Source organism: Parasteatoda tepidariorum, chromosome 1 (assembly GCF_043381705.1).
Source record: "Parasteatoda tepidariorum isolate YZ-2023 chromosome 1, CAS_Ptep_4.0, whole genome shotgun sequence".
In the NCBI taxonomy this organism is placed as follows: domain Eukaryota; kingdom Metazoa; phylum Arthropoda; class Arachnida; order Araneae; family Theridiidae; genus Parasteatoda; species Parasteatoda tepidariorum.
In genome coordinates, this window is record NC_092204.1 from 40,254,511 (window position 1) to 40,272,525 (window position 18,015).

The 18,015-nt window shown below is 27.0% G+C and overlaps 1 protein-coding gene across 1 annotated transcript in view; it reads left to right on the plus strand.

Moving 5' to 3' along the window:
* LOC107447099 (structural maintenance of chromosomes 5) overlaps nucleotides 1-18,015 on the plus strand; it is a gene marked incomplete in the record, with an annotated part of 61,206 nt that overhangs the window by 27,557 nt on the left and 15,634 nt on the right. Inside the window, 9 exon segments of the mRNA XM_071179083.1 lie at nucleotides 102-310; nucleotides 3,316-3,499; nucleotides 5,118-5,179; nucleotides 5,902-5,971; nucleotides 7,824-7,925; nucleotides 11,073-11,264; nucleotides 12,757-12,879; nucleotides 15,245-15,343; nucleotides 17,529-17,672. Of these exon segments, the coding sequence (XP_071035184.1) occupies nucleotides 102-310; nucleotides 3,316-3,499; nucleotides 5,118-5,179; nucleotides 5,902-5,971; nucleotides 7,824-7,925; nucleotides 11,073-11,264; nucleotides 12,757-12,879; nucleotides 15,245-15,343; nucleotides 17,529-17,672 (1,185 nt within the window).

An 18,015-nucleotide genomic window follows, 5' to 3' on the forward strand; every position in this document is an offset into this window, starting at 1 on the left:
CTCAAAAGTTTCAAGCTCTATGAAAATTTCTAAAAATTTTTAATATTATTTGTTTTGATTTTGAAATGTTCTAAATAGTTCATTCTTGTTACTTTTTTCAGCTAAAGATAGAAAATGAAGATAACTGTAAATATATAGAAAATTTAATCAGTCAAAGAGACTTAGTTGCCTTTGTCTGTGAAGATAAGGAAGACAACAAGCTTTTAACGCAGATATTGAGAGTGCAAAAGAAGCTCAATGTCAATATAGTGATGGCTCCAGACAAGCCTTTGGATTGCTATAGAGCTCCACCCCTGACAAAGCAATTCAGGTAATTAAACAAATCAATTTAAAAAATGAAATTTTGTTCAATAAGTAAATAAAAAAAAGGAGAGAATTGCTTTCATTTTAATTCAGATAACATTTCACAGTACTTAATTATATTTTATAATCAATCATGATGAACATGATTTTTATTGATTTTTCTCCCTTTTTTTCCCATTGGAAATTTGTGTAATTTTTACGTAACAAAATATTTTTTTAATGTATTGGACCTTTAATATGTTGATCAAAATTTGATCAAGAATGCAGTGTTACAAAAAATTATAAACACATAATTTGCAGCTGATGCTCTATATTGTATAGTTTGTTTGAAGCAAAGTAAATATGCAAATTTTCTGGTGTTACAGTTTTTCCTCCAGGTCCATCTTGATGTGCTGTTGTCCCTCTAAATTATTAATAAACTTAGCATTTGTGCTATAAATTTTTTTTTTAAATTCTAAGTGTGATGTATAGTACAGTAGGGAACCGATTATTCGGAACGATCAGGCCCATCACTATTCCGGATAACTGATTTTTCCGGTTTTCTGAATCGATACAAAAAGCAGTTTTTTTATTGTTAAACCCAACTTAAAAAAACAAAAATTGTTGGAAATAATACATCTTTCAAAAAAGAAAGAAAACTCATAAAATCTTATGAGGAAAAAATTTTTTTTAAAAAAATGGCGGGAAAATTTATCGAATTTCGTTCCGGTTTTCTGATTTCCGGAGAACGGGTTCTGTACTGTATAGAGTTAGGTACTGATTCGAATAAATTGATTCCAACCAGTTGATTCGAATCAGTGATTTGAATCAACTGAGAATCGGATTACTTGATTTTATCGAAATGGATTTAAATTATAATGAATAATTGTTTCTTAAATTTAAGTTAGTTTTATTTCGTAGTAATGCTGTGTCATATACAGTTAAAAATTTCTTGTAAAACCTAAGAAATTCTTGCACATACATTATAAGGGCTTCAGGTATTTCAATTCAAGATTTAGATGAATTCAGATAAAATCCATAAATAAAACATTTCTTTTGTAGTTTCTTAAAATTCGCCATAGTTAAAAGTATTTATAGCATTTAGCAATGTATACAAAATAATTATTCAAAAGAATAATACTTTTTTTCTATCAACATTTAAAGGAAAAATAGTAGACTTTTTTGAAATTTTTTTTGAGCATTTGATTCAAATCATGTGATTCACAGTTAAATTGTTTAAGTCATGTTATTTGAATCAGTTATTCAAAATGAGATCTGAATCACTTGATTCAAATAGTGAACCAAATTGCATGATTTAAATCACATGATTCAAAACATTGATCCAAATGGCATGATTTGAATTACTTGGTTCGAATATTGATCCAAATCGCATAATTCAAATCACTGATATGGCATAATTATGTCCAAATCACATAATTAAATCTGATCTGATGAACCTTTATCTGTAAAAAAGCATTTTTCTACTAAAATATTTTTTTAACATAGACATGAATGCATGTGGTGGTTTGAAATCTGCCTTGAATTGCATACATTCTGATTCTTATGTGTATAAAATGATTTGAACTCTGCTAACCATCAGGGATGAGATTTCTCCGCTTTTTAGCGGATTTCCGCTTTTTTCACTTTTATCTCTTAAATTTCAGCTTTTTTATCAAAAATTCAGATTTTCTAAAAATTTCATTTTTTTTTATAAGTATTCCGCTTTTTCAGAAAATTCACCGATTTTCAAAGAGAAACAGAAACATAGCTACCAATCCTTTCTCATTTTTACTTATTTTAACTATTATCTCCCCTTTTACGCGCAGCAGATAAGATTTTTCGAATTTTTTACCCGCTCTCCAGATAGATCCGATTTTCGTAGTTCAAACGACGCAATTTTAAGATCAACTATCGCGATTCTTGTAAGAAGTAATAAATGTGACTGTTTTTCTAATGACGATTATTAGTATATATAAGTGTTACAACATCAGAGAAACTGGAAGAGAATATATTCAAAACTTACATTCTGTGCTTGCAAAGAAGAAAAAATAGGACTTGTCACAAGATGTTTGAAGATGGACTAACGACTAAATATAGCAAACATAAAAGATATAGCAAATAAAAGCAATCACTTAGAAAGGGATTGAATTTAAAAAAAATTTGGGGGGAAAAAGAGTTAATTAACTCATCATCAAAATTTTATTTATAATTGCTGTTATTTATGCTATAAAATGCAAAATACTTATCAAATAAAGAAACAATTATCTAAGCAGTTGCTGATTGTCATGTAATTTTTCAAACTAAAATAGCAATTTTTGTATGTTAAGGAGTTACTATGTATTTCTACTTCACTGTTATTGATATGTTTCAGAGGGCTGTAGTTAGATTAGACCATAATATGAACATAATGATTCGGTCCATTGTTAAAGTTTTTTTTCCCCAATATAATTTAAAAAGTAATATTACTGATATATTTGCTATAAATCACATAACAGTATTTATTAAAAGAAATGAAATATTAATATATATTCTCAGTTTTAATTTGCTAAACCAGGTAGTTTTTCAAGTAGTAATTGTCTCTTATGCGAACTGAGGAAAAATATAATTTCCAGCTTTATTTTTTCAATTGGTAATTTTTTTTCTTCACTAAATGTTAAGTATCAATATAATCGTTTTTATAATAATAGATCAGTACACAATTGTATGTCAACACATTATTTATTACCTTAAACTGTCTGGAATTTATTATTAAAGGGTTGCTCTTGCGTAAAATTTGGAATCGTGGAACTATCATGGAAATTCAGCTTTTTTGCGTTTTGGCTAATCTCATCCCTGAACCATTAAAAAAATACCTGAAAAATTTAGGGAATTATTATTATTATTTTTTTTTTTTTTTTGATTAAATGAAATATAATGCAGTAAATACATTTCCATAAATTTATATTTCCAGAAAGTATATAATTTCTATTTTAAATTTGACTATGTTTATTTACATGATTAAAATTAATCTTAATTCTGTCTCTTTTGTAACAGGCAAATGGGTATTTTATGCTTTTTGAGGGAAATAATATCTGCTCCTGATGCTGTTATGCGTTTCTTGTGTGAATGTTATAAATTACATATGATACCTATTTGTAATCACACTGCTGAAGAAAAAGAAAAAAATATGCGAGATATACTTCAGAATTTTAGGTCTTTTTTTACAGCTAATGCGAGGGTGAGTTTTTGAAAATTCATCATTAGATTTTTTAAATATTATTTTTATTTTTAAGATTTAATTTGTTATTATTTCCGAGGTAAAAATGATTTTGGTTCCCTTATTAAAAAGAATTCCTTATTAAAATATTTTTTTATTTGAGGTATGGAAAAGTCTAAGAAATTCATTTTAATTAAATGAGGTATAATGTAATAACTACTTCACTATTTATTTCTAGAAAGTATGTTTTTAGCATATAACATGCATTTTTAGCTAGTAGGCCATTAGTGAACATTTTTTAAAAGTTAAAGTATCTTATTTACTGAAATATTTATTTTCTACACACTTTTATTTTGCTCTTCTTCTTTTTTTTAATTTTTTGTAATAATTGGTCACATTATGTTTTCTGTGTTTATTGGTTTATAATGTTAACAATCATTGGGGAGAAAAAGTTTGTGATTAAGGGTGAGAGGTAACGAGGAGTATAGTATCACATTTGGTTGAAGTAAAATATTTATTAAAATTTTTTATAGTATTTTTTTTAAAACTTTTATTTTCATGTTTATTTTAAAATTAAATTTTCTTTCTCCTGATTTTATTTTTTATTGAAAGAAATTGATAGTGTTCAAGTTAAATGTCGAAAATTTAAAGAAAATTAACACTCTTTAAATAAATAATGTAGATCAGTTTCACTAAATTCAGGCAATTGGAAAGAGAAAATAAAAATAACAAAATAATTCAAATTCTATTTAAGGAACCAAAATACTATTGTTTTCATCTGCTCTTTTATTTTAATATTTTATTACTGTTGTAATTTGAGTAAGTTTTTGTTTTGTATTGTAAATTAGTTTTTGTAAAAAAAAAATTTCGTACAAAGTAACTATATATATCATGATACTTACGAATGTCATTAAAACACATAAAAGTTAAAAGTAAAATCTAAAATATGGTCTGCTATGTAATTCTTTGTTACTAAACTACAAATGCAAAAGCTTTAATATGATAGGATATGTTACTTCCATTCTTATTTATTTATTTATTTTTACAAACGGATTATTTTATAAAATTATTTTATAACGAAAAATATTTAAAAATTTATGTTTTGCACCTAATTTTTTATATTGAGAATATTTGGAATTAAAAATAATAAGAAATGAGAAAAATGATGATTATAAAATGTCTCTGCTAAGAAATATTATTTTCTACTATTACTGTTTTACTTATGTTGAATGTCAAGCACTCCCATTTGTTAACCACTGTAGAAAATTTAAAATTATGTCCATTACACACACAAAAAGAAAAAGCTCTACAGTAATGAATAAACCTTGCTAGTTTAAAGTTTCAGATCTCGGATGCACCTGTAAAATATTTTATGTTTTAATATTTTAAAAGAAATTTATGTTGTTTCAAATATTATGTATTTTTATAATTTGGTTATAGGAAAGCAGGATTTTAGTATCAAGAATTAGTCATGTTAAAAGTTTTCAGATTTTTTTTACTTTTTTTTTCATTATTTTTCATTAATTTGTAAAAAATAACATTTTATAATTCTTAATTCTTTGTGTTAACTTTTTGTATGCTTTTTCTTTTAAAAAATTTATACCCTTGAAATGTTTTTTTTTTTTTCTGTTTTGTCTAGTATTCTGGGAAATATTCAAAATATGGCAATAAAAATTTCAGCATGAGAAGAGATCCAATACAGTAAGTTCTAAAAATATTTTGCAATCATTAATTTTGATTATTACTCTTTTATATAACAATCTCATTTGTAATAATCATCATCCCTCCTAAATATATTATTTTTTATTTTAAAATTTAGTATTGAGATGCTGATTTTTTCAAGTGATTTTACTTCCCTAGTTTTAGCTGATTGTCATACTTTGGGAAATTCCCTAATCTTATGATAATCTCATCTATAATATTCCTGATTGTCTATATAAACCTAAATGATTTTTTTTTTTTAACTTTAAGAATTTGTATTGTATGTACTTAGAGATGTTGCTTTCTTAAGTGATTTAAAACTCCTCAATGTTGTGAAATCACTTTTTCTGAGCTGATTATGTATCCAGCAAATCAAAGAGTCAATGCATCTGCTGATCTTACTCTACCCAGAATAGTAATAAGAGGCAAAAGTGTTTGCTCATTCAACTATCAGGAGCGAAGCAATAAAGTTTCAAAAAACATTATATTTTCAGTTGGGAAGTTTTCTTATTTAATTTCAGCTTAAATTTAAAATTGTCTCCTTATAAATGTACAAACATATCTATTGATGAAGTTAGTTTGTTTATGGTTTATTTTTTTCAAATTCAATATGTTAGAAGTAATACGAAAACTTATAGGTAACTATTTGTTGGGAATGTACACTTTTTGGCAATAATAATTTTTTATTTGTAGTAATTCATTTGCTTAATGGTAAATTTTAGGCGCAAGAGGATTATTCCAAGTTCCAGAGACCACTCTGATCAACTACAAGAGCTTTTAGCTAAATCCCAGGTATTATAATTGATATTTAAAAAATTTTCTATGTTTGCACATAACATATATTAAGATTACAAAACATTTGTTTCATAATAATTTCTTTTCAAAGATCTTTCATTTTGCTTCAATTCATATTGAATCTATAATAGCACTGTATATGAAATATGTGTTTTACTTCTGAGTAATTATATAACATCAAGTTTATGTCCTCCAGGAAATGATAGCATCTTTAATATAGAGTTAGTAAATTTTTTTTACACATTATTCGATTTCAATCTTAAGTTCAATCTATTTCGAAAATTTTCCTCACCTTGGAAAAGATAAAAATAAGAAGTCTAACACAATTGTAGTGTAACTATGACTTTGTGCAGTAAGAAGAGAAAAAAATTGAATTAAATTCAAATGAATTTATGAAAAGTTTATTATAAGGGTTTCCAAATTTTCTACCTTAAGAGCCACAATGACTTTGCCACTGAGTCCCAAGAGCCAAAACCTACAAGAAAGGGTCATCTGAGCTTCCCTAGCTTTAGAAGCTTTTGAAAAATGCTTATTTTTTCACAGCTTTAAACTATTTTAAGTATTTTTTATACATTATTATATTGTTGCTTGATAAGGCATTTTGTGTATTCTTACTGTTTTGCTAAGTAGCTAGCTCATTATAATAACATTCTCTAGTTAAGAAATATGTGCTAATTTTTGTTTTGGAACTAGTTAGGTAGTGAAATATTTATGGCTTCAATGTGTGTCACTTATTGTAAGTTGGCAAATTATGTTACTTATTGTAACATGACATTTTTTAAACTAATTTCCTATCAGTTATTTAAGTTAAAATGTTCACTTTCATTCTGTATATAAAATATTGTCTTTCTTCTGATTATTTTTCTGTAAGATTTTCTCACATTAAAAAAATCCAATCGAAATGTGATGGGCCAAATACTTGGCAACTTAGACCTGCTATTGCGGGCTATAGTTTAGATACATTTGATTATGTACATTTACTATATGTTAAGCTTCTCTGTTAAGTTCATGGGTGCAAGTCTTCCGTCCCCAGGACGGATTTCCGTCTTTCGAAAATGTCCGCGGACGGAAGTAAGACGGAAACAAGACTGACTCGATGACGGAAATCGGAAATTTTTTTTTTCTGTCCCTAAAAATATTTTTTAGGTCTACGTTATTGGTCTACTCTCTTATGTCCTGTTGTTATTTTATCAAAAGACAGATGAATAAATATTTTTTGTACAGTATTTAAACTTGATGTATTATGGTAAAGCTTTCTTAGATAGTTTGCATATGTCGAGGGGGTATTGTATATGTTAGGTATTTCAGTCAAAAAAATTTTCAGTCTTGGCCTTTTTTCCAACTTGCACCCATGGTTAAGTTTAACTAATGAACATCAGTGCAATAAATAATGTCATTACATTTACATTATTAATTTCGAAAATGCATTATTACCATTTAGTAAATCTGACAAATAATTTCAAAAAGTAATAAAAGAAGAAATAACAAGAGAAGAATTGTAAAAAATTGCAATAAAACTGTAGATTGATTCTTAAATTCCTCATCATGTTTATATAGCTGAAAATAAAATAATGTGCTACTTCATTGCTTTCATATTATTATAAATCAAGTCAAAATAATAATTTAAGTCAAATAAAAAATCATATCATGTTACAGTCAAAGTTAATAATTAATTATGAAAAGTATTGTTTGTGTGACAGTATAGATGTGAAAAATCCAACTGAACATATTGTTGAAATAGGATAAAGAAACTAGAAATAGCTTTGCCTTAAAGCATAGTTAAATTTTTATTTTATTTATTTAAGTATTCAGTACGTTGTTCATATTTTAAACTAGGTAATGTTTTCAGGCTATGAAATCTGAGTTTGAAAGTTATACGTCCGAACTTAAAAAGTTACATGAAGATAGGAAAACACGTGAAAGAGAAGAAAATGATCTTCGAGAAAAAAAAGTAAGCTTTATAGCATTTTTAGTTCTTGCATTGTTATTAGTGTTATTTACAGGTCATTTTTCATATAAATATCTACATATACATACATATAGACAAAGCCTGCTTTAAGCCCCTGGGAAAGATGTCTGAAGCAGCTAGCTCTATTTAAAAGCCCTCTTTCTTTGCTATCGAGGATTTTTGATTTTCATTTTCTCTATGTTTTTTGTTCTAATAAATTTTTGATGATAAAGTATCACTCAACAAAGAAATTGCTTATTTTGGAATTAAGGATACTACTAAGATCAAATTATATTTTCTCTTATTTATGAAAAAATATTAGCTAATTTTAATAATTTTCGTGTGATTCAAAATTTTATCTGATTTTATTATTGTTAGCATTATCAGCAAGACAGGATCAGTTTTGTAATTTTTAATTTCGTTTCGACATGTTATTAAAAACACTGCAAATATTAGGACTGGAAATTAATGTCCTTTCTGTGCATTTGATATCAAGATTTTATTTTTAATCAAAATTGTATTAACCCTCGTTAGCAACAACCGTTCAATGCCGGATTGAAAATGGATCTAAAAAAATTTATTGGTTTTTAAGGCTAACGAATTAATCACCAAAACGACATTACTTTCTGGTCTCCCTAAAATCATTATTGTAATGAATAAAATTTCAAAATCTCAAAAATGAAAAATAAATCTTACTAACTTCACAATTTTAAATTAAAACTTTTCCAACAACAACGCAAGTGCATGACTCTGCACCTATGTCCCACGAAAAGCATCAATCCTATATAAGATCGTGGCCAAGAGACAAGTTACAAACAATATATTTTTCTATTTGCCCTTTACAAAATATCCATCCATCAGCTGTAACCTAACTAGACCTTGTTAAAAATAAAATAAAAAACTATTATCTTATAAAAAAAATGAAGAAAAAAACTATTACTTTAAACCTTATAAAAAAAGCAATTACTTGAAACCCTCTTAAAAAAAAAAAAATGAATTAAATAACTATTTTTAAAAAATTATGTTACCTGAAAATTTATAAAAACTGCTATTACTTGAAACTGTAATTAAAGTAATAATGTCAGGAAATCACGCAATTTAAATTGGGGTTTTGAGGGGTAATGTATGCATTGAGGCACAAAGTTGTTGGTAGCAGATTGTATTTTATTAAGTTTGATTAGAAAGACATCGGGGGGTCAGAATACTAAGTTAGGGCTTACAAGAAGAATAGCAGTCAAATTATTATATATATTTTTTTCTGAGGTTTTAGATTGATTTTTTTTTCTTGGTGTGGATGCAAGGCTTAATTAGACTTATTGGGCCATTTAAGTTTCGTTTTTTATTTATTTATTTATTACTATTATTATTATGGTAAAAGAAGTACATATTCTTACAGGAATCTTATTAGATTTACTTCCAAGCCTGAAAAAGTTTATATACTTGGATGATAGTAGGTGAATGAACATCATTAATGATATTTCATCTGAGGTGCGAAAAAGAATGTGTCGAATGAAGGTTTTTATGGCCTTAAAAATATTTAAAATCATATCTGATCAGTATGAAATGCTTTATGCTTATGCTTTATAATTGCATAAATTAACGAATACTAACTTATGCAGAAACATGGACTCTAGACTGAAGGATTAGGAAATACTGGCTATTTTTGGAACGGAAAAAATACTCCAATGTATTCTAAAAGGAATACAAATTGATGGTATCTGGCATAAAACAATCGACTCGTAACTGTATGAGTAAGAGATATAAATAACCAGATATTGTGAAATTTATTAAAATACAAATATCAAAATGGGCACTATACCTCATCAAAATGGAAAACAGATATGTTAAAAAGGTTTTTATGGCAGATAGGTCTTGATGGTGGCTGGGTGGTGCAGTTGGTTTGTCGTCAGCCTTCTGAGCCCAAGTCTGCGGGTTCGATCCCTGGCCCAGACACCGGATTTTCGGGATGCAGAAAATCCTCAGCGGCCATGTCGTATGATTATGCGGCATGTAAAAGATCCCTGGAGTGTCTTATTGGCTCTTGGCATTTTGGCAAAATTAAATTCCTAGTGCACTTTAGCATCCGAATAGAGTCTCGGTGCTGCCATCTAGTGTGGCAGAAACTAGACATCCAAAACATGACCAACAGTGTCTCACCCATTGTGGTGGTCCTGAAAGAGTGGATATCACCTCTGGAGAACACACTAGGTCTGCTCATCGGCAAGACTGATTGTGCAGCTCATTGGAAATAAAATTAAAAAAAAAGGTCTTGATGGAAATATGTTAAGATGGCCATGATCTACATTGGATTGTGGCACCATTTTAGAATCAGAAGAATAACAGTTTGGATTTAAATATTATTTGGGAAAAAATGATAAAAAGAACCATACCTTTGCAGAAATGACTGAGAAAATATGCAAATAGGCAAAACATATTCTCCTCTTATTCATTGAGTGCGGAGCATTAAGTATTCTTAATAATAATTAATATTAATTATAATTAATATAAATTATGTAGTGGAAACCACAATTTTGACTTCACTAACTGAAGATTCAACTTAAATGGAACCGCTTCAATGCTGGAATGTTATTTTTATTTTAGAAAAATTTTATTAATTAATTTTTTTGTAAAAACTATTTTTACTATGAAAAAAATGTTAAATGATTTATAATTTCAGGGTTGGTGCTCAGAAGGAAGAACCTGGAAAATACAAGGAATTTAAAAACCATCAAAAATAATGGGGGAAATGCAGGGAATATTAAATCTTTCCTTACAAACTAGAAAATTCAGGAAATTTCAATTCTTATTTTCGTTTTCAAAAGAATGCTGACCTTAGAAAGCGCAATCTATTGGATATTTAAAAATGATAGTTCAGCCGTACTATACATAATTTACTTTAGCAATATTTGTTTAAGCTGTTTTAACTATGTTGTTGTTCCAGCAATTAAAGCTAGTATAGTTATCGTAATGAAAGCTCACCCAAGAGCAAAGTAATGGTGTGTTTCCTCTTAATGTATTGTAATACTTAATTTATTTTATAATATGTACAGGGAAAACCAATTGTTTTCCAGATTTAAGTGGCAACCATGAGTTTTAAGTTTATATCTGTATGTATAATATATTTTATTGTTGTATTTTTTATTTTCTTAGAGAGCTGTTGTTGAGAAATTGAGAGAACATCATACATATGAACGTCAACTTGTACAAAAAACAGAGACTTATGAAAGAAAGAAAGATGAAATCATAAATGAAGAAGATGAGAAAATAATTCTCATGAAAAAAATTCAAGAAATAAACTCTAAAAAATGTTTCATTCTGAAGAAATTTAATGAATTATTAGTGGTAAAACTTATTTGTATTTAATATTTACATTTTCTTAAGACTGGTGCTATTATTATTAAATATAGAGAAAAAAAATAGTTTCATATCTTTATAAAAAAATATTATTTAAAATTTAGGATGGTCATAGAAAATATTTGAAATTTAACTAAAATACTCATAGGTAAAATTATTTTAAATTTAAACCGTTAAGGTTTCAAAAAAAAAAAAATATTCGAAAAATTCTTTGAATTGTTTTTTTTTTTTTAATTTCACCTCTAATTACAAGTGTTTTGTATAAGAGTATGACATAACCAAAAAATTATTAATAAAATTTAAGAGAATAGTTTCGGGGAAACTCAATAAAATCATTCTGGAAAAGTCAGATAACTTTTTTTTCTAATTGTTTGTGGCTACCTGTATACTGTAATTTGTTGCTAAAGATGATTTGTTGTCTTGATATTTTATACAGTTTCAAACGTTTGTCATTGAAAATAACAAAATGTTTCTATACCACAATTTTTGAAGCTAGTAAGGCATAACAATATACTTTTTGAGTTAAAAAATTATTATACTACAACTGTTGCATTTTTAAAAATTTAAACGCAAATTTTAACTAACATGTTTTCGATTGAAATTGTTTACTATTACTTAAATGTTAAGTATGCTTTAAAGTTTGAAGATAAGGGTATTAAGTTAAAATATTTTAAGATCTTAAACTGCATAAATTTATGAGTAATGATATATAAATTTTTTTAATCCTCATATTCAACTTCAGAACAATTTTTCTCCTCTGTCGTTTTATTTTATGATGTTAAAAAATTTTTGTGAAAAGTAAATGGTACTTTTAAACTATTCCTGTAGTATACTAATTTTTTTTCCTGTGCAGTACAGAACCCGTTATCCGGAAATCAGAAAACCAAAAAACCAGAATGAAATACGATAAATTTTCCCGCCATTTTTAAAAAAGAAAATCTTTTTTTCCTCATAAAATTTTAGGATTTTTCTTTCCTTTTTGAAAGGTTTACCTTATCATTTCGGAAATAATCATTAATCATCGTTTCTTCTTCGTTTTAAGATTATTTCCAAATATTTTTTTTTAGTTGGGTTTAACGATAAAAAAAAACGGCTTTTTGTAGCGATTCAGAAAACGGGAAACATCAGTTATCCGGAATAGCGATGGTCCCGATCGTTCTGGATAATCGGTTCCCTACTGTGCTATTAATTTTTCATGCCTGGTAATACTATTATGTAAAGTTATGACTTAATTTTATGTTTAATGTTGGTATCTGGAAAAATATTAATAGAATATTTATCTTTATCCAAAGTCATATGTAGATATATGACTTTTACATTGTAGGCATTAACTATTTTATTGTAACAATAATTCTATCTTCTTTTTTATGAAAAAGTTTTTATTAAAGTATTCAGAATTTAAATACATGTATAACATCTCTGTTAATTTAGATCTTAAATTTGTCAACAGAGTCTTTAATATCCTCTGTTATATATTTAGGACTTCATAAAGTGTAAAAAGAAGAGACTGACTAGTAATTTGAAGGCAAAGTTGCTTGAAAAAAGTATATTCACTTTTCAACGACAATTGAAAGAAAAAAAAGAACAACTCGCAGTGGATGAGGTAGTAAAGTACAATATAGTTTTAAAAAGTGTTTCATATGGATGTTATTAATTTGCTGTTACAATTGAACTCCCCACCCTTACTTTCCTCTAAACTTATATAATAAATCTTTAATTGTGTGCAACTGCTAGTCCAAAAACAATATCTTGTTTGTGGTCTATGTTCTTTGCAGAGAGACGAGAGTACAAATCATGTAATCTCATTTTGTAGCAAATTGTTTAAGGACTAATGAAAATAAATTTTGTACACCATATAGATTATTTAAGAGAATAAAGGTAGCTTTTTTTAGTCCAGAAATATCACAAAATTTAATTCCTAGTCATTGCAATAAAGTTATTTTGCGCCTTTCTTGTTTCCTAAAGTTAAATGGTTTCCTACGGTTCAATAATTTTTTTCAAATTTTTTGTCTGTCTCATAAGCAGTATTTGATATTGAAACAGTTAGCCAGGGTTCGTATTCATCCACATTTTCCTAAAATAAAATATTCTGTCCTTATTTGTCCTGATTTTTAATATTTTTTCTATTTTTTTCTTTCTTTTAAACATATTTTAACACACAGTGATTTTAAAAGAATCTTTTGGATTTTTTTTTAAAAAATGTAACGGCATCAACTTTTGTACTTAGGTCCAGAAAATTCAAGTTTCAATATTGCTCACAATACGATGTACACCGTATACATGGTTTTTAAAATCATTTTGTTTCAGCTTGTTTTTGTTTTAATTTTTTCTTTAAAAACCTTCAGTGTTACTCCTGTTTTTTTTAAAATAATATTGTGGAAAATGAATTAAGTATTTAACATAATGAAACATAATTTTCAAAGCAATTTGCAACACTGTTTTTTAGCTCTTTGTTTCCTCTTCTTAAAAATAGTATGTGTATATTGCACAAAAAATATTCTTTTTGTTGTGAAATGTTATGCTGATTTTTATTTTTTACCTCTACGAACCTTGAGTATACATACATTTGTATATATTTTGTGTGTGTGTTAAATGCTGTTCTGATTCATATCTGGAAAAATGTGACACCTGAGTTGTCATTTCTATGCTAATTTATTCTTATTGACCTACAAAAATGGTAATTTAATTGCATTATGTTTTGCTGTCTGTTATGAACTTTGTCAAATCTCATATGAACTACATATTTACAGTATTATTTTGAATACTATCCTTGGAGCTATATTGCAATTCAAATGAGGTAAAAAAAAACAACATAAAAATTGTCCAAAATAACTTCGTTTTATGATAATTTTTGTGTTTTGAACTGCATAGAATTGTTAAAGAATAAATAATACATACAATCATTTAAAAAATAAACACTCTTGTACAAGTCAATATTGTATGTTAGAAGTCTCTATCTGATGAAAGACAAATTATCTGGAATTGTTGTTGGAATCCACAGAAATTCTTTTTTAACCCTTAGAGCCTTAGTCCTGGATTTTTTCAAAACTATCTACTGCAGGCTTGCCAGCTTCTTAAAACTACTTTTCTCTGTGTTATTCAATGAAAAATTAGTGTTTGACAGGAAAATTTCAATACAATTTTATACAGGGACTCAACGCTTGGAGAATTAAATGTTCAGATATTTTTGAAGAAAAAAAAATCATAAAATAAATGGTGTATTTTTAAAAGACTAATAATATTGAAATAAAAAAATAAAGCTTAACTCAAATTCTTTCAGATCTTACCAATAAACTTAAAAATAAATAATTAAATATATTTTATCATGCTAAGCAAAGTTTCATACTATATTACAATAACAATTAGTTATCCAATTAACTATTTTTTGAGAAAAATAAGTGAATTCTAATTAAAATAATGATAAAGAACACAATGCCTAACTGTTGGGGTGCAATAATATACAGTAACTCAAATTGCTAGATTTCCCGTAGTTTTAATATAATTTCTTAAGAATTATGAATTATGTAAAATAAGTCTCTTTTTTTATGAAAGATTTCTATTTTTAATTTTCCTCAAAAAAATTTTTTTTTAATTTTTTTGAAGTTTTTTATGTTTTAAGTTTGCAGAAATAGACTTTTAATCCAACTACTGAAAAATATTAAAACTCATTAAAGATTTCTCATAATATTTTAATTAGAGGTTGGAATCTCTTCATGTATGGCACATACGATCTAATCAACTTGAATTAATTTATCAAGCTGATTAATTTTTCATTTTAAGCTTTTTCATATTTCTCTTCAGACTCTTTTATTTTATCAAATGTTGATTTTATTCAAATCTATTTTAATTTTTTTTATATATTTTTAAATTATTGTTAATGAAAAATTTTTGATCAACGTTTTAAAATAATTCTCTTGAACATATTGATACAGTACTTAAAATACTTAACTATTTCATTAATTATATAGAGAAATCTGGAAAAATTAAAACAACATAGAGCAGCCATTGTAGAAAAGGGATTTGCTTTTCATAATGAAATTAAAGGATTCTTACAAGAACTACAAGCTGTAAGTCAATATTTACTAATAAATTTTGCTGACTTTCTTCTATTTTTTGTGAATTATGTATTCAAGTTCTGGAGTATTGTTTTTGTCATACTTAAATTGACAGCTATATTTCTTTATGTTTTTAATTTTCCTCCTTTAAGACTGGCTATAGACTTGCATATGAAATTTTATGTTCCTGATAATTGTAAGAGTTTAAGTAAGCCTTTATTTACTGTTTGTTTATGTACAGTACTCCCAAAGATTGTTGAAGGTTTGTTATTCTTGTAATAATGGTAGACATAACAATTTAGGAGGGCTTAATTTTCTTCATTTCATGTGTTTTCCACTTGTACTGATGTGAGACTAGTAGTTTTAGAAAATATAAATTGTATTGTGGCATGCTCACAAATTAAAATTTAAAGTATTCTAAAATTTATACTTAAACATAATAAAATATTGAGAACTGCTTGATTTCGAGGATTTGAAATGTGAAATGTAATACATTATTATTACATAATAATATATTACATAATGTGATAGAAATTTATTCTAATTAGTATTTTTAACTAATAAATGGTATGTTTATTTTCTGTACCATATAAGTACAGTATTCTTAAATTTTATTGAGTTGCAAACTCTTTTTTTATTATTTTTTTTAAGCATTGAATATGATCTCAGGTAATTTACTGTCAAAATAGTTAAGTCTTTTGTGACATAATATCTCCTTGTTAAGTAGCAATTATTTTTGTAATCATAGAAAAATAAACAAAATTTGTTCCTTTTTTAAAAATTATTTTGCCCCTTAATAGAATATTTGTAACTAGTAAACATCTATAACATTTACTGTAGGATTAAAATGTATTTATACATTGACTTTATCAAAATTACTTATTAATTTTCTTTACATGTCATAAAATGATATTATATAAAATCTGTATTTTTATTTTAGCTAAGCATTTACATTCTTTAAGTGTGCCTCATTTTTTTGCTGTGCTTTGCTCATTGAACATGAACCTGACAAAAAATGAAACAATCCTCTTGAGTCTTATTTTTGTCTTTAAAGTATTAATAAAAATAGTAAACACCCAAAGGGGTAGACATTGAGTGTTTTGAAAATGAGCAAAAGGTTGAGATTTTTTTTATGTAATTATTATGATGTGATATCCTGTCCCTTTTTGTTTTAAGTGTGGCAAAAATGGAATTATTTCTTTCTTTTTTAATCCATTTGAAGAACATTGTTTTTAGAATTTTTATTTTAATATATTCTTTTTCCTACCTACGTTGAGGTCATAATGGCCACTTTAACCATTTTTCTTCTAACATCCCAGTACAAACTAGCCTTCATGTGAAAGTTGTGAATGATCAAAGAATGAGTATTGTTGCTAAGAGATGGGCAAACAGTCACATGTTTAAGATTTATTTTTCCTCTCCTGTTGGGGAGATCCATGGGAATTGGATTGGTAATGAGACTGGATCATAATTTGCTGAAGACATATGGTTTGGGCTGCAGTTACTCTTTAAGCACTACCCAAGGAGCATGTGAGAATTAGAGTACACACTATTAGAGTACAGGCACAAGTAACACTACTCCCATGTTACTTTTTTTTTGTTGGTGTCTTTCGAAGCAGCTTTTTTGTGTGTCGGGGGTTTTCTTTCAACATTTTAGAAAAAGTTGTATTGTCATCAGGTATGAAACTGCAGGTGAAATGATTGAAGCTTGTTAACAGGAGCAATATACCATTTGAGATTAGAATGTTCTAGCTGGACAGAATGCTGTTAAAATTCTTTATAAATAAATTCCCATTGGTGATAATTTAAATTTTCATTGTTGATTGTTGCCCGAAAGAGAACTCTATTTAAAATTTCTGTGTTCCATCTAGTTGGAAAATTTTCAAAATGTCTATTGCAAGATTCCACTCCCTCGCACACACGAAAGCAAGTAAATAAAAACATAGTAGTAAAAAATGTATGATTTTGCTGCACTGAATATAGAATGTTGCTTAAGTTTGTGTATAACATCTCCAATTTGGCTTTTGTTCTTTTAAAATCAGTAATTAATTCAATTTCAGAGTTCAAAATGTTTTGTGCTATGAATTCTAAAAATTTATCTTTTAAAATTTGCTTAGCTTGGACTTTGTTGTGAATGTTTTTGTTATGGGTTCATGGTTGCTTTGTTTGCTTAACTTAATTTTTTAAATACTTGAAGATTCTAAACAAGAATGTAAAGTCTGATACTCTTCTCACGAATAAACTGTTATCCTGTTCTGATGATTCTGTGTCCCTGCAATGTAATAAATTTGGAAATCTAGATGAATGTTCTATTCCCAGTTTACCAAAGCCTTTAATGAAGGTAAATGTCCTTGTTAAATGTTACATTTCTTTTTAATGACGCATATTATTGGAGTTTAAAACTATAGTTACATTACCAATTAAAAAGGGTTGAACCTTGAAAATTCAAAAGCCTGGCCACCTTTAGAGTGAGGAAATGTATGCATTTGTTTAAGGTAGATGATATAGGTCATACACATTGAAGTAAAAGATAAATATTTTAACCTTAGGGGCATAAACTCATGTTAAAGAAAACGCTTGCATGGATATGCTTTAGCTGCTCTCGCTGAGAACTTAGCAAAATTTGGAACATATCTGTATTTATTTTTGTACCTGCATGTCACTCTGCATATGCTTCAGTGGTG